Source organism: Ictalurus furcatus, chromosome 28 (genome assembly GCF_023375685.1).
Source record: "Ictalurus furcatus strain D&B chromosome 28, Billie_1.0, whole genome shotgun sequence".
In the NCBI taxonomy this organism is placed as follows: domain Eukaryota; kingdom Metazoa; phylum Chordata; class Actinopteri; order Siluriformes; family Ictaluridae; genus Ictalurus; species Ictalurus furcatus.
The window spans coordinates 15299537-15319721 of record NC_071282.1 but is presented as its reverse complement, the minus strand read 5'-3'; the positions used below and the strand labels follow the sequence as shown (position 1 = coordinate 15319721).

General features: G+C 39.8%; 1 protein-coding gene across 1 annotated transcript; it reads left to right on the top strand.

Annotated features, from left to right (window-relative positions):
• The first annotated feature begins 3186 nt into the window (after window positions 1–3186).
• On the top strand, window positions 3187–18449 carry sapcd2 (suppressor APC domain containing 2). The gene is made up of 6 exons (XM_053618240.1): window positions 3187–4885; window positions 8652–8791; window positions 12451–12597; window positions 12943–13044; window positions 13387–13500; window positions 15872–18449. The coding sequence occupies exons 1-6, from the start codon at window positions 4102–4104 to the stop codon at window positions 15998–16000; spliced, it is 1416 nt and encodes a 471-aa protein (XP_053474215.1). The 5' UTR covers window positions 3187–4101; the 3' UTR covers window positions 16001–18449.
• Window positions 18450–20185: the final 1736 nt, after the last annotated feature.

Below are 20185 nucleotides of genomic sequence, written 5' to 3'. Positions count from 1 at the left end.
AACGGCTAGGGCTGCGAGATAACCGTCGATGGGAATGGCTAGGGCCGCAAGATAACCGTCGATGGGAACAACGGACCCCGTGAGACCAAGGTCTCTCCAAAATGTTGAGTCTCGTACCTATTGGTATTATGGGAAGGTCCTTTCGAAAACCTAATGGTGTTCGGGGAAGGCTCTTTCTAAAACATAATGGTATTGTGGGAAGGCTCTTTCTAAAACATATTGATGTCTGGGTCATCCTGACCCTAAGAAAACTGTATAAATAGAAGAGCTTCAGCTCTGGGTTTTTTTTAGATCGCATTTTGGGACGTCTCAAACTGTGTGGATCTCGTGTGGTGGAACGGAACGAATAAACCTGGACCCTTGCTTCTTCTCACTCGCGGCTGGTGTCTTATTTTTCTTTCTCCAATTGAATATGTGAGGATCTGTTTCTATGTTAAGTGTCTTCAGGTAATAGGCTAAATTTGGACCTACAGGTACTGCGTTTAAGAGGTTAAAATATGCGCTAGAATTTCATTTTATGGTCAAGTTAGGAAAGGAAATAAACAGTCATGTGGAGAACCCACTCATTTAGTACTAATGGAAAATACACTTTAATCTAGCCTACGTAGAGTAATCCAGATGAATCCTGACTGTCAGTACAGAGTCTGAAAAATCCACCATCGGTTCAAATCCAAACAAGTATCTATCTTGACCTAATTTCACAGTAAGTCTGATATCTGTGAGCTTAGTGCAAGGTGGTTGAATGAAAAGATTTGGGAAAACAAAGGCTGTAATTCAGTCTGGTTAAGCAGAGAGACCAAAGTTCAGTCTGTAACAGTGATTAGAAACCTTTTACAGGTGTGGCCTGTTTCATCATTATTTCATAACAAATTAAGGAGATAAAACGTCTGGAGATGGTTCCAAGCGTTGAATTTGGTAGCTGTTCATGGGAACCCTCAATATGCACTCCAAAGAGGTCATCATGAGACTGAAAAATTCAAAACAGGCCTATCAGAGAGATAGCTAACTTTAGGAGTGGCCAAATCAACAATTCGGTACATTCTTAAAAAGAAGGAATGCACTGGTGAGCTCAGCAACACCAAAAGGCCTGGAAGGCCATGGAAGACAACTAAAGTGGATGATCACAGAAGTATTTCCTTGATTTCAGGCAGTCACTGTAAAGGATTTGCATCCAAGTATTAAAAATAACCCTACTATTTATGATTATGTTCGTTTACGTTTACGTCCAATTACGTTTGAGCCTGTGAAACTGGAGAGAAAAAATGGCTGTAATTGCTAATGCAATAATTTTTTCATTTTTGCTAAAACCTTTGAATTAAATCTCACCATCGACACTTCAATCACATCTTGATTGCACCATTTCAAATCCATTGTGGTGGTGTACAGAGGCAAAAATATGAAAATTGTGTCACTTTCCAAATACTTACAGACCTGACTGTAAAACTAATAAGTAAATATTAAAATAGGATTTTGATGGGTTAATGCCAAACAAACTTAAAGTTAAGTCTGGGGACATAATTTGTAAAATAATTTCAGACATTTCATGTAACTTGTTTTGTCAGCCCTAATATATACACTAATCCAGAGTAATTCATATTATACAAAAGCTTTGAAACATTTCTTTTAAAATAAAACTTAGTGGCCCAGTATCAGTGTATTTTGAACCTCGAAAGATCTAAAAAGGAAAGACAACTGAGGTTAGAATATGAATACTTATGCATGATTTAGCATTGTAGGTAGTTCAGAACTTCAATTAAAAAGTGTATGTTTGATTGCATGATTGTGAAACATACAGTGAGAGGACCTCAACATACAAGAAGAGTGATCATGCATGAGGACTATTTAATGGTCAGCCTTTTTTCTCCTGAGGAACTTAAGTCCTACAACTAAAACACTAGTGCAACACTTACTGGACTCTTTCTAGTCTTGTGTCTTTGTTCATTTGTTAATTTGTTTTTTAGGAACTGCTTTATCCTGGTCAGGTCACGATGGATCCACAGCTCAGGATCGAACTCCAGACCCTGGAGCTGTGTGCTAGAATCATTACCCTACGTCATCCTACAGTGTTTGTTTCCAGCATCAAATCTGCCATCATGACAGTGAATTTCATTTCTAATACACTATTCAAAATGGAGTGGGTCAAGTAGGGAATTTTGCCCTGCTGTTCTTTCTATATTGGAAAATTAAAAACATCCTCTGTCGATGTTTGCTATTCCTTCATGTTTTGTGCCTCTAATGAGTGTACATGAATATTTGTTGTTATATCTTTTATGACCATCATCATTTCTTTGAATCAACAGACCTTTTTTTTTTTTTTTTTTTGCTTCCAGACTGTTTAACTTAAACCTTATTTTCCTTTGCAAAATTTTAGAGTGTATGCACAAGCGCTTAGAGGTTTGGCTCTGATTTGGTTCTGGATAAGCTGAGCCAAGCATAGCTGAAAGGGACAAGGAGCTTTTCCTTTCAGCTACAGTACAAAAAGACAGAGTCTAGGCTATTATTTCTGATTTCAGGATATTAATTTAGGTTTATATTTTGAAAGTAAATAGCATGTTGTGCAGCGGTGTATTGTTGACACCTCACAGCTCCAGTGCCTCCAGTTCAATCCTGAGCTCAGGTTGCTGTCTGTGTGGAGTTCCTTTGCATGTTCTCCCTGTGTATGAGTGGGTTTCCTCAGGGTTTTCCAGTGTGTGAATGTGTGTGGATGGTGCACTGGTGTCCCATCCATGATGTATTCCTGCTTCACACCTAGTGTTCCTGGGACAGGCTGTGGATCCACTGCGTCCCTGACCAGGATGAGGCGGTTAGGGAAAGCCAGCACAACTGTAAAGTGGCACAATTCTAACACGTTTGTTTTCTCTAAATCCATGCATGTAACTGTAACAGCATGTATGATGCTGTGTGGGAAATATGAAGTCTGTAATTCATGTTTCCTTCAAGTCCTCCTTTGAAGATTGTACGTACGAGTTCAGAACTCATGATTATGACATGGTGTGTGTTCAAGTGCTTTTTGTAGAAAAAATTTAATTGTGTAAGAAAACTTTTTTTTTATTACCATTTTGGATCATCAATGACAAGGAATTTATTTTAACATTGCAGAATTATCACCTAATTTGTACCTTAATTCGGAAAGACATGCATGCACCTCATGCATTGGGGGGGGGGGGGGCACAGTGGCTTAGAGGTTATCATGTTTGTCTCCTCCTCTAGGTTTGGGGCTTTGAATCCCACCCCTGTGTGTGCAGAACCTGCATGTTCTCCTCGTGCTTCAGGGGTTTCCTCTGGGTACTCCCCCAGTCCAAAAACGTGCTGTAGGGTGATTGGCGTTTCCAAATTGTCCGTAGTGTATGAATGGGTGTGCGATGAGTTGGCACCCCGTCTAGGGTATCCCTTGCCTTGTGTCGTGCTTCTAACAGCACTTGCAGGCAGCATTAAATCATCATTGAATAAGAAAAAAGTTACAGTTGTCTGCTACAACTGTCACTATAGAATTGTTAAAGTAGATCTCCTGTACTTGAATGAATTAATGAATCCACTGAAAGTAATTAATGGTCAGTTGATGTCCAACAGATTGCATGATGAAGTGGCAATTTCTCTATATACTCTTACTGCAGGAACTCCTGCTTGGATCACACTCCATTAGTAGGCTAAAATAGTGTAAAATGTGTTTCTTTGAAGAAAAAAGAAAAAAAAAAAGAGGAGAGAACTATTATGTTTCATAGCCATCTGGAGACTATAGAACTAAACAACCTCCTGGCAAACTGCTATTCAAATCTCTAAAGAACAAAACTCAAACCCTGTTGCTTTTGTAGCAGCCAATCAGCGTGGAGCAGTGCAGCGAGCAGCCAATGAGAGCGTCGATAAGCAACCGTTCGAAGGGCGGATCTGTTGGAAAGAAAAAAAAAGAAAAATGAAATGTGGTGGAGAAAGTTGTGCGGGTTTAGAGGGAATTTCTGGAAGGGAGAGAGAGAGAGAGAGAGAGAGAGAGAGAACTGGGTGGGAAGAAAAGTATCCAGATGATGCGTTTGATTTAATTCCTGGATGGATCACAATTATAGTGATTTATACAATTTATACATCGTGATCTGTTTTTAGAGCCTCATGGCTTTGATCGCAACAGATCCCAGCTGCATACAGACCGGACTAACCAGCACCGCTGTCAGAAAGGAGTGCACTGACAATAAAACAAAAGCTTTAAAAAACTCCAGCATGCAAGCACAAGGCGCAGAGTTTAACACCGAGGGTTTACCCAAAGCTTTTCTGCACAGCCTGCGGACTTTGTTCGATATTTTAGACGACGGAAAGCGAGGCTACGTGCACATCTCGGAGATCGAAAGTCGGTGGCAGGGCGCGGAAACGCAGGATCTCCCCGGCGGTGTGTTGGAGAGTCTGAGGCGCGTCACACCACCGCACGGCTGCCTCACCTTCGAGCGCTTCGTCTCGGGACTTCGATCTTCCGTCCTGAATCCTGACAAAGCACAAGCTTCAAACCACACTCAAAAGCAACACTTCCAGCATCCGAACGGCTTCAAAGCGCAACCGCATAATAAAGTGCGACCTCTCGGACCGAGCAACGGGACTAATGTTCAGCACAGCCGCGCGAGCGCAACGCTACAGAACCGCGCGCGACAGCAGTACGACAGCAGGGGCTGTGCGTGCACCAATTCAAGCAAATACTGCGCGAGCGGTTCCTCGTCGTACCCGAATCCCAGTGCTCAGCCATGCACGAGGAGCGGCAGGAGCCTGGAGCGCGTTCCCGTGGCGCCCGAGCGCGCGCCTAACCGGTCTGATTCGAATCGCGTGGGGAAAAAGGTGCAGCAGCAGCAGCAGCCCACCCGCGTGCAGTCAGTCGAATCAATCCCGGTGGAGTCTTTTCACAAGACAAGTAAGTTCTTTGCAGTTGCCTACACACCTAAACTACTTAATTATATGCATTCATTAATTCATTTCCTATACCTGTTGTTCTTTGGCCCTGGGACCGCAAGGGGTCTGTGATTTTTTATTTATTTATGAGAGATCAAAAGGAACTTCGTTATCAAGATCCTCCTGATGAGGGTCATTGTGGATCTGGAGCCTATCCTGGGAACACTGGGTATGAGGGTGAATGGGATGTCAGTCCCAGGTGGCACAGTGGATTAGTTTAATTTGCCTTGTACCTCTGGGGTTTGGGTTCGAGTCCTGTCTCCGCTCTGTGTGCACAGAATTTGCATGTTCTCCCTGTGGTTCAGGTACTCTGGTTTCCTCCCCCAGTCCATTGTCATGCACTGTAGGCTTTAGAGATTGGCATCTCAAAATTGTCCGTATGGGATGTCAGTCCATCTCAAGGCATCATGCATGCTGTAAAAATAATGGCTGGAAAAGAACTATAAAATTGACAGCAAAAACAACTGTAAAACATATTTACAGTAAAGTCCTGTAATATCTTACATAGTATAAAAGAACACATAATCCAGAACATTTGCATATTTGTCTGATGCTTTTAAAAACAAGCAACTTACAATTGATGCAGCATACTGAGTTGAAGGTTAATAGTCTTGCTCAAGGACCCAACCACAGCAGTTTGGTGGTGCTGGGATTTGAACACATGACCTTCTGAGCTGTAACCACCGAGCCACTACAACTAGCTCAGATTGAGTCAGCCACCTCCAGCACTGAATTAACTCACACTAAATAGGATAGTTAGGACAAAAAATTATGCTAATCATACCAGGCCACCAGAACCAACATACTTGGCAGTATCACATGATCAGTTAGTCTTCTAGCAAAAGTCTGACTGGATTTGATTTGAATCCTCGTTCCAGATCACTGCTTGTGAGTGCTTCGTGTTTTGACTTACAGGCTACATTTTTTCACTTCTGCGATTTTCTCTCTCCTCCTCAAATATTTGGAAATATGAGCATGACATTGCCAGGGGCGGTGTACAGTAATACCATGCCTTGGCCCTTACATCACAAGCAGGGAGGCTGCAGATCAGGTCTGGAGTGATGTCATTTTTTTCTTGCTTGAACTGGTGAATTGAAACCTGTCCAACCCCTGGTAGACTAGGGGTCATTTTCAAAATACTTTTCAAGACAGGAGAAATGACAGCAGAATGGAATGCTATGTATGTGAATGGAAAAAAAACAGAGAATCTTCAGCTGTATTATTTGGCAAATCAACAAATATGCATTCAGGAACAATGAACTCATGAACTTCCATTCCAGAAAGTTATTTTCCTCCAAACTTCCCCCAAACACCATGCTCCTACATTTCATCTCTATCTTGATTTGACACACAAGGGGCTGGGCATTGGAGCTTGTTGGCACTTGTCTTGTACAAATGATATCATCCGGTGAGAACCTTAGAGCCTGATCCGGAGTACCCTGAACAATCTTGTAATAGACATTTGAAAAGTCTTTGTAAGTCAAGTTGTTTTTTCCTGAAGAGTCACACCCTGAACTCCCCCGGCTTGAGCCATTTGTCATTGGAGATTAACATTTGCGCTGTTAAGCATTTGGTATGTGTAATTATCGTAGGAAGAGACTTCCCAGGCCTGAGGTGTTAACTGTTCAGAGAAATGATGAGGGAAGGTGGTGCTAAAGCTTTGGATCCAAGTGGATGAAAGATGTTACAATACATGTTGAGAATGTTACTGTACAAGGCTTGTTAAAGATAATTAATAATGAATAATTTATTAACAACACATTTCATTTCTTCATAATTATGGAAAAACTCATCTTAAAATGAGCAACCTAAATCTACCACCTATGAGGAAATATTAGACAGATTTGTCTTGCACTTATGACTTTATATCACTTGAATAAATATCGCACGGTTGCAAGTTTTTATCTCGCGCTTCCGAGATAATATCACTCAACTGCGCCTTTTATATCTTGCCATTTATTAATTCATTAATTTTTTGTAAGTTATTTTCACGCAACTCGCAGTTGCAGGATGAAAAGTCGCAGTTGAGTGATATTATATTCTCTCCCTCAGCTCAAAAGTAAACAGAAGTGTTGTCTCTCACTGCCTTTTGGTTAAAATAACATTCTTTTTTTTTTGCCCCTGGTGTGACTTGATGTTGTCATATTGCACATAGATTTAAATTCCCTATTGCCACAACAGATTTCCATCATGCTGATCATATACAGGTTATTTTTGAGATTTGCAGTCAGCTCCAGAATTATTGGCACCTCCACCTGTATTGAGGTCTCAGATTGCATGCTCAGTATTCCTCTATGTTAAATATTTTAAGAGAAGACTCAGTGCTGTTATGTTGGCACACCAAACTAAATGTAGGGTTGACAATAAACATGGTTTTGTTCAGGATTGAAACATTTTTCTTTCTTAAATTTTGCTTAAAAAGCTTAAATTGAGCAATTAACCGTACATTTTTTACTCATCTTTACCAAGGGTGGCAATAATTCTGGAGCTGACTCTATTTTTTTTTCTTTTTCACCGTGTGCCTGATTCTAAAAAGATTGTGTGTACATGTCTTCTCCCTTCTCTGGCCTTCTGAACATACTTTATTGTAATTCCAACCAGAAAATACTAGCTCAGGCGCAAAATCTGCTTGTCCTGAGTATCGGGGCTACTGCTGTGTAATTAAATAAAAAATGTAACATAGATTTTACTGTAAATTACAGTGAGTTTGGGCAACAGTTGCTACTAAACTACTTTTGTCATTGCACAATAAATTTATAGTACTGTACCGTCAGATGCTTTTCATGAAGTGGGTGTGGCTAATATATTTTGGATTTGTTCATGAACATTGTTGCAGAGCATGTTTGTCTCACACCTCGAGGGTTGGGGGTTCAAATCCCGCCTTCACTCTGTGTGCGTGGAGTTTGCATGTTCTCCCTGTGCTTTGAGGTTTACTCCGGGTGCTCTCGTTTCCTCCCTCAGTCCAAAGACATGTGTTGTAGGCTGATTGGCATCTCTAAATTGTCCGTAGTGTGTGAGTGTGAGTGTGATTATCCTGCGATGGGTTGGCACCCTGTCCGCCTTATGCCCCAAGATCCCTGGGATAGGCTCCAGGCTCCCCGCGACCCTGTGTAGGATAAGCCGTATGTGGAATGGATGGGATGACATTGTTACAGGTCTAAACATGACGAAAATAAGTAATTATAAAAAGGGTCAGGTTTTGAATGAATACGTTAGCAATAGGTGTGGTTAGATGCTATTTAATCAGCTCCTCTCATTCACTTTTACAACTAAACGTCCTTTAGCGGCTCAGTTGAAAGCCATTTGGTAGCTATGTACAGTTGCGTTTTAATTCGATTTTACAGAGGAAGAGCCTGAGGATACGACAGGTTGCTTGTATGAGTAATCAATACTTAATACAATGTATTAAGGACTCATTGTAATTACAATGAGTAATTAACCTGCTCTTTTCCGCACAGGATTGTACACTTGTACATGTGAATTCAGGATGTGTATTTTGTAAAATAAGAATCATACCTCTGCTTACATTTTCCCTAAAACAAGTTTAAAAAAAAAAAAAAAGCCATACGTCTTAATTCAAGACTAGCTCCATCTTGTGGTACTGAGTGCTAGAAGCGTTATTATGATGTGTATCAACACCCCATCCAGAAGCTGTTTATTAAATTCAAATTCCAAAATAAATCTTCTCGTCTTCTCCTTATCGTCTTCCTTTTTTTCCTCAATCTCAGGTCAGCAGCAGGGTGAACGTGTTGGTCTGCCTCGGTCACAGAGTGAGACTACTACAGGGTTCACGGCGACCAGGCGGCACAGCAGGAGCCGGGAAGAGCCGAGACGACACACCATCACTAACGGGCTCGACTATGGAATGGTATGAAACGAACAAAGCCAAACTCGTCCAGGTGCCATTGTAGCCTTCAGCAGGAATAAATGGTGCACTTTGGGTTTGAATAGAACCGGTTTGGTTGTGTAGAACAGTATATAATAAATCAGTCAACAGTAATTGCTGCATGTCAAATCTTTGCTTTTCTTGACTTCGATGTGTTTGAAACGCAACTGTTCCCTCCCTAAAATTGCTCTAAGCTGCTCTTTGATACAGCTTAAATCTATGTTTAATGACTTAAACTCCCACAAGTCATCTGTGGGTCGAGAATTATACTCCTGTAGAATATAGTAAAACAGTAGTTACTGAATAATATGAATAACTTTATTAAGCTGAGACTTTAAATGATTAATTGATTGATTGATAGATATTTAACATAGTAGTTATTCATAATTTTGCAGTGTAAAAACATAGATATTTTTCATTTGAAGCCGTATAGTGCTCCCTCCCCCAAGTATAATCCTTTGAGTTTAGGGGTCCAAGCACCAATTGTGCAGACCAAACTGGAAATCTTGGGGACATGAAGCTTAGTAAGTATTATGCCCTCCCCTACTCAGGCAAGCGTGATCAACCTGTGGCATTATAAGAGAGTATTTTCACTCACATCTTAGAAACCATGAGGTGTCTTTCTTATTCCTTAACTCATACAACACAAAAAGTCTATTACGCTCAGTCTACTTGGATTTTGAGTTCATTTGCATAATACGCAAGATTGTTTTACTCTTCTTTGGTCACCAATTTGATCAAATCTTCACAAACATTGGCTTAAAGCATCTTCAGACTTTGTCTCACAGAGATTGCAGAGGGATAATGGATTATGATCTATAGATATGGTCTATGAATATTATTGTGGAGATACCAATTTTTGACGTTGGTATAATGTGGGTGCTATAACATTCAAGTAACTGTTTCTCTGAAAATTGTTGAAATTATGTTGAAATAATGTAAACTATGCCATCTTTTAGTCTATAATTGGCTTGCCCTGGCTGCCATTGGCCAGTCACTTTTAGGAAGCATTTGACACGTTTAGAATTGGCTGATTATCATGACACTTGAATGGTATGTCCATCTACTTATCCTCTAGTTTTCCATGTTTACCTTACACAAATTAGCTACAGGGGTACTACTTGCAAAGAAGTGCTTGGACCCAAGTAGTTTTCTTGTGCTTGGCTTATGTAACTGTCAAGAATTGTGTGTTTTTCTTTTTTTTTTTTCTTCTTCTTTTCTTTCAAAAACAACAAACATAAGTGAGGGCTTTCATTTGGGAAGTTTTTGTTTATTTAGAAAACCCATATGGTTTCCATCTGTACTCTTCCTTAACTTTTGGGTCTTTTATAGTTTACTTGAGTTACACCTGAATATTAATAATCCTGCCATTACACTGTAACGAACGCAGGATGGTTAGGGTGACGGTGTGCAAAGTGTTAACTGTTTTTCTAAAAGGACAAAAAAGACTAGAGCTGTGTGCTGCATTATCCATGACCACCACTTACCACTCCCCCTCTTCACACCAATCGCCCCTCCCCTTGTTCCCCCTTTTTGTCCCACCCCTGGTGTGTGCTGCTCCCCCTCTGCTAACTTTCATTTCTGTCCTTTTGCCCTTCTCTGTCTCTGCCTCTCTCTTTTCTCTCTCTATCTTTCTGTGTTTGCTTTTCTTTACTTATCTGTCCGTCTTACTCTCTGACACTCGACTCTTGCGTCTTCTGTTGTCTCCAGTCCTTCTTCCCCCTCCTTCCTTCTCTTCCTTTTCTCTCTCCATCCCCATGGTGGTGAGCCGGCTCGGGCCCCCGGGCCTGGGAGCTGGTGCAGTTTGGGCTGCCTACACCACTGTCTTCATCCCCCTCAGCAGCAGCCTGTACTCCAGCAAAGCCTTGCACTTTTTCTACTGGGTGAGTGAACGAGTGAGGGAGCGAGTGGGTGAAATAGATGCAGAATGGTGCGGTATATGGAGTCGGTGCTGTGGTGGGAGCACTCTGGAACGGTTAAACTGACAGCCATGAGGTGTGTCAGCATGTTGATGATTAACTGGTGTGAAGGATTAAGGAGGTGCTGCGTTCCATCGTACTTGAAAGTGGAACATTTCTGGATCAATACTCCTGTCTTCTTACTTGGGAAAAACATGGACGTCTGCTGCAAACTTGTGTGTTGTATGGCAAACTGTGGAATTTGACAGGACATATTACAGCGCCTTGAGTGATATTTGGCAGTTCCCATGCCCTTTAAACATTTTATCTGTCCACCTAGACTGCATCGAGTGCTAGAAAAGTCATTCACTGATGCAGTACCTTTTTCCATCTTGAAATTCTTGGAATAATGACGTTAGCAAGAGGGCTAGTAGATCCCTGCATTTTAGTATTATTAGACACAAATTACCTGGAAATGTTGAATGGCAACTAAAACATTGTTTTAAAAAAGTCTTAAAAAGTATGCAAAACGAATGTTTACAGTACAACGTTAGGTGTGTTTATTTCATGAGCTTGGGAAATATTGCATTAGTTTCCAATTTGGTATTCCCTTTTTATTGACGGCATATTTCCAAGTTCAAGGTTGTACAATGGAACAAACCAAACCTGTTTCTCTTTTCCACCCACCCACATACACATTTAACGTCCCTTTAAATCATGGCAAGCTTTGCAGCCTTAGCAATTTCTCTATGTAAACTAACTCTGAAGTTTTTTTTAAATTATCCTGCTTTGTTAATGCAGAACCAGAGTCACTTCATGTCTGTCTTTCTCTCTGTCAGGTGATGTCATGGTCTGTCATACCGTATCACTTTAACTCTGCGATTGGCTCATGTTGTCTGTCTGTATTGTTTGTAATGTTGCCTGCACAGCTCCCCCTGCTCTGTTTCTCTTTTACAAAGAGGATTTAGACCACACACAAACACATGGTCTGACCCACACCTCTCCCCTTGAGCTCTCTCTCTCTCTCTCTCTCTCTCTCGCTCGTGCTTCATGACATCCCTTTGCTCCAATTCAAGTGAGGGGTTGGCTGTTAAAAGGGAACTGCACTTTGTATGCATTTGTGCAGCAAATTCAGACTTGCTGTTTTCTACTAAAACAGCAAAATCTTTAACCTACTAAAGGTAACTGAAGATTTCTTTGAGATTGCACTGTGAGCAAAATAGCACATGTTGTGCAGTTTTACATGATTGCTTTTGAGTGAATATCCAGTGTGGGGCGTTTATATCTAAAAATGCGAAATACAGAGTGGTGTCTATGCAAAGGCAACCTGAAAGTGACTTTGAGAATGGCTATTGTGTGTGCACAAATTAATACGACTGAAGAGCAGGTACTAAATTTGCAGAAGCCAGTTTAAGACAAAATTATATCGCTTAGCAAGTCTTAATGATGAGAACGTTTATTAGGATGATGCTTTTGTATCTAAAAAAAATGATCAAAATGTTTCTTTGTCACAGTAAGGATTCATATCAGATATTTTCCTCCAATACCAACTGCAGTTAAAGAGAGCCTGGTACCAGGTTTAAGGGATTGTATTTTTGACTTACAGAATAAATCCATTCAGGGTTGTCATCATCCTGCTGTTATTTTATTATGAAGGATTCATTTATGAAACCCGTAGCTAATTGGTGAAATGCTTTGCCTGGTAACCACATGGTCATACAGCGAAATATACATGATCTACAGCTAAAGCAGATGAAGGAGCTGGAACAGGAGAAGGACTCACTGCTGTCTGGACTGGATGTGGTGGAGAGAGCGAGAGAGTGGTACCAGAGCCAAATCCACAGCGTGAACGAGAGACAGAGGCTCGTCGGGCAGAGTGGCCACCTCACTGTGCGTAACACACACACACACACACACACACACACTGTAGAACATCAATGGGCCAATGAATATATATATATTTGAAAATATACAGCAGAATTATTAATCTCTTACCACCATCAAGTGAAAGGGCTTTTTGTGCTGGTTTCCATAAATATTGTAAATATTTTCAATTACTGAGATTTATAAAAATTATTGCTATATTGGTATAAAACTGAATTTATGTAATAAATAGAATTAGGGTTAATAATAGTAATTAATAATATAAATACAGTGTACACTATAAATCCAGCATTTCCATATAACAGATGTCTAATGGTGGCTTAATTTGTATCCATGTCTTTCTGTCATTAGGATTTTCTGACAGAATCCAATCAATGTCGCCTGAATGTCCTCCTGCCCAAACTACAGGAAGTGAACCGCTGCCTTAATGAGCTCATTTCCTGCTCTGGAATGGTTAGTTTATTGTCTTTATCTCACTATATTCAAATTATTGGGACAGTTTGGTGAACGAGTTGGATGGGCCGTATTCAGAGTTGAGTTTATCAGTGAGGAGTCACGTGTGCCATTTTGTCGCAGTTTTTTCACACTTAAGCAGTTAATCCAGAGACACTGTCTGGTTATTATTTCTAACTGTAATATTGCATTCTGACATTAGCTTTTTGTAAGTGTTTTTTAAATACTAGTGATGAACTAAAATGAAAATTCCTGGCTGAAATTGCATTCAATATCCAATGCCATGACATTTATTGTATGTAAATGAATGAAAAATATGTAATCTTTTCTCTTCTTTGGCAGTCATTCCCCTCTCCGAACGGACAGTCTTCTATCTTCTCCCCCAGTGTCCCGCCTGTTCCTGCTCCTCCACAGGCCATCCAGAGACTGAAGGACCAGAACCACCTTCTCACACAGGTTTAAACCCTTAACATGTTTCACCATGTCGTAGAAAATTATTGGCTTAAGTCTCAGCCGGACAAATCAGGCTTGATAGATATGAAAGTAGGAATTCAGACAAGATTTACATTCACATTCATGCAGTTATTTGCCAGTATTTATTCAAAGCAATTCACTATGAAGCCAGTTCAAAGCAGAGTTTTTAAGAGTATTAAAGTCAACTAAGATGAATGAATTAGTTTGCTAAGATGAATTGTACTTGCAAATCACAACTTTATATTAATAAATTTCTTCTTCTAGTATGTTATTATTTTGTATAGTAACAGTTGTATAGTAACAACTCAGGAGAGAGGACTGTGTTTTTTTCTTATTAATGCCACGTTAATTGTAATAACAGGAACTAACTTGTTTCATGGACATCCAACAACAGTAAATGTAACTATAAATGGATGTAAAGTATGAATTTGATAATAAATATATAAAAAATTTTAATAGTTGGACACATTGCTGTGGTATAAGAGGAATAAAACACTTCAGAACATGCTGTTATAAGAAAATGATCAACTCTGGGTGGTAACAGTAACTACACCACTGATTATTTTCCTATAACAACATGCCTTTAAGAACTTTATTCCTTACATATTGAGTAATTAATTACGTGTGTTTTTCTTTTTCAAGTATCCAACTGTCCCTTAATAGTTGCTGCAAGTATTTGTGTTCAGTTTCGCTACAAACTCTAAACTCCAAGCAAGTGAAGCTATGAATGTTGCAAATAAATGATTAAATACAGTCCCCTCCAAAAGATTGAAACAAAATGGCCAATTCTTTTTTCTAGCTATACATTAAAGACATTTGGGTTTGAGATCAAAAAATGAATGAGACAATAGATCAGAATTTCAGCTTTCATTTCCTGATGTGACTGATGTGGTGTTTCTTTTTGCCCAGAGGTGCTCTGTTAAATCACTTGTTTACAAATTAAGAGCTCTGAATGTCTACCCTTGGTTTGAGCCCTAGGTTTTGCCTGTGAAGACTGCATTTGTTGTTAAAAAGGATAAACCAACATGAAGTCCAGAGAGCTGTCTATGGGAGAAAAGCAAGCCATTTTGAAGCTGAGGAAAGGGAAAATCTATCAGAGCCATTGCACAAACATTGGGCATAGCCAATACAACAATTTGGAATGTTCTGAAAAAGAAAGAAACCACTGGTGTACTAACAACACAGACATAGAACAGGTAAACCAAGGAAAACTACAGCAGTTGATGAAAGAAACATTGTGAGAGCTGTGAAGAAAAACCCAAAAACAACAGTTAGTGACTTCACCAACAACATTCACAGGGCAGGGGTGAAGTTTCACAATCCACCATTCAAAGAAGACTTCAAGTGCAGAAATATAGAGGCCGTACCACAGGATGCAAACCACTCATGAGCAGTAAGAATCAGAAAGCCTGATTGGAATTTGCAAAGAAATGCAGAGACGAGCCACAAAGGTTCTGCAACCAAGATTAACCTGTACCAAATTAATGGAAAGGCCAAATTGTGGAAAAAGAAAGGATTTGCTCATGATCCAAAGCGTAGAAACTCATCACTCAAGCATGGTGGAGGTAGTGTCATGGCTTGAGCTTGCATTTCTGCTTCTGGAACAGGCTCACTAATCTTTATTGATATTGTCATTCATGATGATAGCAGCAGAATGAATACAGAAGTCAAAATGCAGAAACAGCCAGTCTTCCAGCTTACAGAGAAATGCATCCAATCTGATTGGAAGCAACTTCATCATGCAGCAAGACAGTGACCCAAAAAGCACTGCCAACACAACAAAGTACTTCATCAGAAGGAAAAAGTGGAAGGTTCTAGACTGGCCAAGTCAATCACCAGACCTTAACCTGTTGAGCAGCATTTCACCTCCTGAAGAGGAAACTTAAGGGAGAAACCCCTCCAAACAAACAACAACTGAATGAAGCTGCAGTAAAAGCCTGGAAAAGCATCACAAAGGAATAATGCAGCAGTTCAGTGATGTCACTGGGTCAACGGCTTGATGCGGTTATTGCAAACAAGGGATATGCAACCAAATATTAAATGTTATTTGCTTTAATTCACTTCAAGACTTATCTGTTCCACTACTTTTGCTCACCTAAAAACTGTTCTAAAAAAAGTTAACACATCTAGATGTAAATATCAGGAAATGAAAGATGAAATTCGGATCTATCGTCTCATAGTCATATTTTGATTTTGAAAACCAAATTTCTTCAATGTATAGCGAAAACAATAGAATTGGCATTGCTGTTCCAATACTTCTGGAGGGGACTGTATGATCTGAGCACTGTGAGACTGTGAGTAATACAAAATGATTTGATCATGACTCATTTTCCCGTTCTTGTTCTTGTCTCAGGAGGTGACGGAGAAGAGTGAACGCATTACCCAGTTGGAGCAGGAGAAGTCGGCTCTGATTAAGCAACTATTTGAAGCCCGAGCTCGTAGCGCTCACGACAACAGTGTCCTCGACTCAACCTTCATATGAACAGACAGATCAGACCACAACCACAACCAAATCCCACTTTTACTCAGCCCAAGGACTGCAAACACTCCCTCAATACACCAGACTGAGATTTGATTGTGACTACTGCTTTCATGGTGTAATGATGAGATTTCATTTGACTGCATGCAAACACGCAAAGGTTAAATGTCACATATTTCTTCACACGCAAGAGCGACTCTATGTTTATGTATGACTTAAACCACTTTTGTGTGAATGCTGCCACGTTTTGTGCACTGACAGATGTTGACAGATCAGTGGCTTTTAGCCTGAGCTTGAATTGTACTTTAACCTTCAAGTTTTTTTTTCTTCTTCTTAAATTTTTTTTTATTTTTATGACTGGACCTGAATGTTATGGCTTAGCCACCTATCTTTACACTCCTGAACCCACCATATAACTAGTCAGACAAAGAAACATTTAGTGTTCTCAGATTATGAACTTTTGTCATACTGGGCCTCATTTATCAAACTGGCTACAAACATTGTTCACACAAGCGTTTACACAAGAAATTTAGTATACATGAAAATCCATTCAGTTCGGACGAAATGTTCGTAAACTATGAAAGTTTGAGTAAATGTACATCACTAATGTAAACCTTAATTATTCTGCTTCTAATCGCATAACTGGCATTTGCAAGTTTATATATGGGATTACACAGTCAAGTTTAAATTTATTTCCATTGAAATATTTGTGTAAATCATTAACTTGCTTGAAATTAATGACATGAAAGAACTCCAAAATTGAGTTCGCATCTTTGCCTGCTTATCTATGTACATCTGGAGGATTAAGTGACATCCACTAGATGGCATGTTGGATCCAAAAATCTGTATCCCATTAAAATAGTACACACGTTTGTGATTTGAGACACAACATTAGTGTGTTTAAGGGCGCACGTTGGCTTAGTCGTTAGCATGTTCGCCTCACACCACCAGGGTTGGAGGTTCGATTTAAGCCTGTGTGTGCGGAGTTTGCATGTTCTCCCCGTGCTGCGGGGGTTTCCTCTGGGTACTCCGGTTTCCTCCCCAGTCCAAAGCATGGTAGGCTAATTGGCATGTCCAAAGTGTCCATAGTGTGTGAATGTGTATATAATTGTGCCCTGCGACAAATTGGCACCCTGTCCAGGGTTGTGCCCGATGCTCCCTGGGATAGTTCCAGGTACCCCCGAGCGGTATAGAAGATGGATGAATGGATTAGTTTGTTTATTCAGTTGTAGATACAGTGTCACATGGTGCTATACTGCCCCCACTGTTTACACCGGTATTGCACCATGTGCCTGCATCGCCTTCATTTCTGAGGATGTGCGCAGTTGACACGCCAAACGGCCGCAGGATACATGTGACATCCATCTTGCACATGCATAATTAAAAGCAAGTATAATTGAGCCTTTAGTGCACAATGCCTTTAGGAGGCATTCTTTTAATATTTAGTCGTAATTTTGTCATTTTCAGCTTTCTGTGTCCTGTCTTTTATGGAATTTTGTGGGTGTCACTATATAAATCACCTGTACCTTGAATGCACTCAGTAATGGCCTACAAAAACATTTGCACACAATTTTACAAAACGATTGATAAATGAGGCCCATTCTTAGCATGATGAATGTTGCAAATGTCAGGACTCGCTTTCCCAAGCACTGAAAAGTAACGATCGGAACTGGGAGAGAGTGTTCATTGTGATGCCCGCTCTACCATTTAACAAAAAATCGTATGCTTCATTCGTTAAGAAACTCAGCCCTGATTAAGAATCATGGACTGACAATTTCAACAGATGCCAGGATTTGTTTGTCCGTTTCAAATATATCTTTAAAGTGCGTTTTGAATGAACAAATGAATCAAACATGCAAGTGTAAAACTGGAAAACACATTTTTGCTGAACACTCTTCTAACATGAAATTCCAAAATCCATGGATTAGTGCATCTTAGATTTTAGCCATTATATGAACTTTCCAGCTACTACTCTTGGAATGCAAAAATGACTCTTGAGAGCGCATTCACACCTGGCTTATTTGGTATGGAACGATTTTTCTTTTCGTTAGTTCGTCAGTCATCTCATGCGCTCCAAACAATTGAACCCTAGTCTGTCAAAAATAAGTTGTCTTGCTCCAGCTTGTCCAACAGAATGATAGTCCTCACCATATTAACCATAGTAACATTGATTTCATTTTCTGTATTGGCAATTTCAGATCTATTAACACAACGTAGTAGCCGATACAGGATTACATGTTTGCAACAGTACAATCAGACAGAATGATGGACATCCGCTGTTCTGCAGTTTCTGTGATATTTCAGCATGCATTAATGTATGTGTGAAATTGATAGTAACCTTAACCTATCTCTATTATTTCTAACACCTATGTGCTTGCATGACCTACAGAGGAGCAAATATGAAAGTGTTCATCAAAACACACTTTTTCCAGAACATCCCTCCCAAAAAAGATACATGAAGGATTTAACTCAACCGCAGACTTGCAGATGGATGAAAAATGGGACTGACCGTAAATCTCATCCCTTGCACAAACTCTTGCATATTAATATTATTTGCACAAACACTATCCCGTGTTCTGCATACTGTTAAAGGTGTCTTCCAAATGAACACACCTGGCACCTGGTGATCTTGTAGGTTTGACCTGGAGTACATATTTATTCAGTCCTCAGTAAGCTTTTCAGTCTAGTGCGATTTATTTGCAAAGACTGAACAGTCATGTCTTCCTCTGTGTCTACTTTCCTGAATGGGTTCAAGGCCTCATTGTAAACATTCATACTGTATTTCCTACTAGTTTCTCATTATCCTGCTTTTAATGTTATATTATCTCAGTCTTAAGAATCACATTGATGCTAGAACATTCTTTTCAGACATGGCAGTCCCAAAGTTAAGATGGAGAGGGAATTTAGAGGCAAGAGAAGGGAAGGTTATTTGCATGTGGAAAAGACTTTGAGCAAGTGCAACGCTTTGACAGTGAAAGATTTTCAAAGGAGGAAAGCGGTTTTATTTTCTCTGTATTTTCTGAATGTACATGAACAACTTGATGTGGTGTTTGGCATGCGAGAACCATGTAAGTTTGAAAAATAGCTTGAAGGACTATCACCTGTGTGAGGTGTGAATTGTGTTGGGTGGCATGAATTACTTCTTGATGGATTATAAGTAGTACAGACAAATGTTTCATCAAGAGGTTATAAGCCTTTGGAAATGAATCAATTCATTTATGTTCATGCAATAAATAAAATGATTAAATGGGAACTGATATACAATAAGTTGTTTACTAGGTCCAACTACCATGTAGCTACAAGTAGTAGCACGCACACACACACACACACACACACACACACCGTAGAACATCAATGGTCCATTGAATATTTACCTGTTATGTCAAAAATGTTCTTTTTTATTAAAATTCTAAAAATGCTCAGTTTTGCTACAAACTTGTCTCAAAGCAAGTGAAGCTATGAATGTTGCAAATACATGATTAAATATGATTTGAACACTGTGAGACTGTGAGTAATACAAAATTATTTTATCAAAATGATTTTATCATGACTCACTTTCCCGTTCTTGTTCTTGTCTCGGGAGGTGATGGAGAAGAGTGAACGCATTACCCAGTCGGAGCAGGAGAAGTCAGCTCCGATTAAGCAACTATTTGAAGCGTGAGCTCGTAGCGCTCACGACAGCAGTGTCCTTGACTCAACCTTCATATGAACAGACAGATCAGACCACAACCACAACCAAATCCCACTTTCACTCAGCCCAAGGACTGCAAACACTCCCTCAATACACCAGACTGGGATTTGATTGTGACTACTGCTTTCATGGTTTAATGATGAGATTTCATTTGACTGCATGCAAACATGCAAAGGTTAAGTGTCACATATTTCTTCACACACAAGAGCGACTCTATGTTTATGTATGACTTAAACCACTTTTGTGTGAATGTTGCCACCTTTTGTGTCAAAATGACACGATGGAAATCAATCCAAAACAAATCCAAAATTTGGTTCACATCCTTGCCTGCTTATCTACGTACATCTGGAGGATTAAGTGACATCAACTAGATGGCACGTCGGATCCAAAAATCTATATTTCACTAATGGTCTAGAATAGTACCGACTGTAACATCTCCAAAATATTAGAAATGTTGTTTTAGAGGAATCAGTGTGACACTGATATCTCAGTCTTAA

What these genes read in the sequence shown, in the direction of transcription:
- sapcd2 (XM_053618240.1), top strand. Translation starts at nt 4,102, where the DNA reads ATGGCTTTGATCGCAACAGATCCCAGCTGCATACAGACCGGACTAACC. An exon ending in GGCAGAGTGGCCACCTCACT is followed by an intron (nt 12,598 to 12,942) that starts GTGCGTAACACA and finishes TTCTGTCATTAG; the next exon opens with GATTTTCTGACAGAATCCAA. An exon ending in AGAACCACCTTCTCACACAG is followed by an intron (nt 13,501 to 15,871) that starts GTTTAAACCCTT and finishes TTCTTGTCTCAG; the next exon opens with GAGGTGACGGAGAAGAGTGA.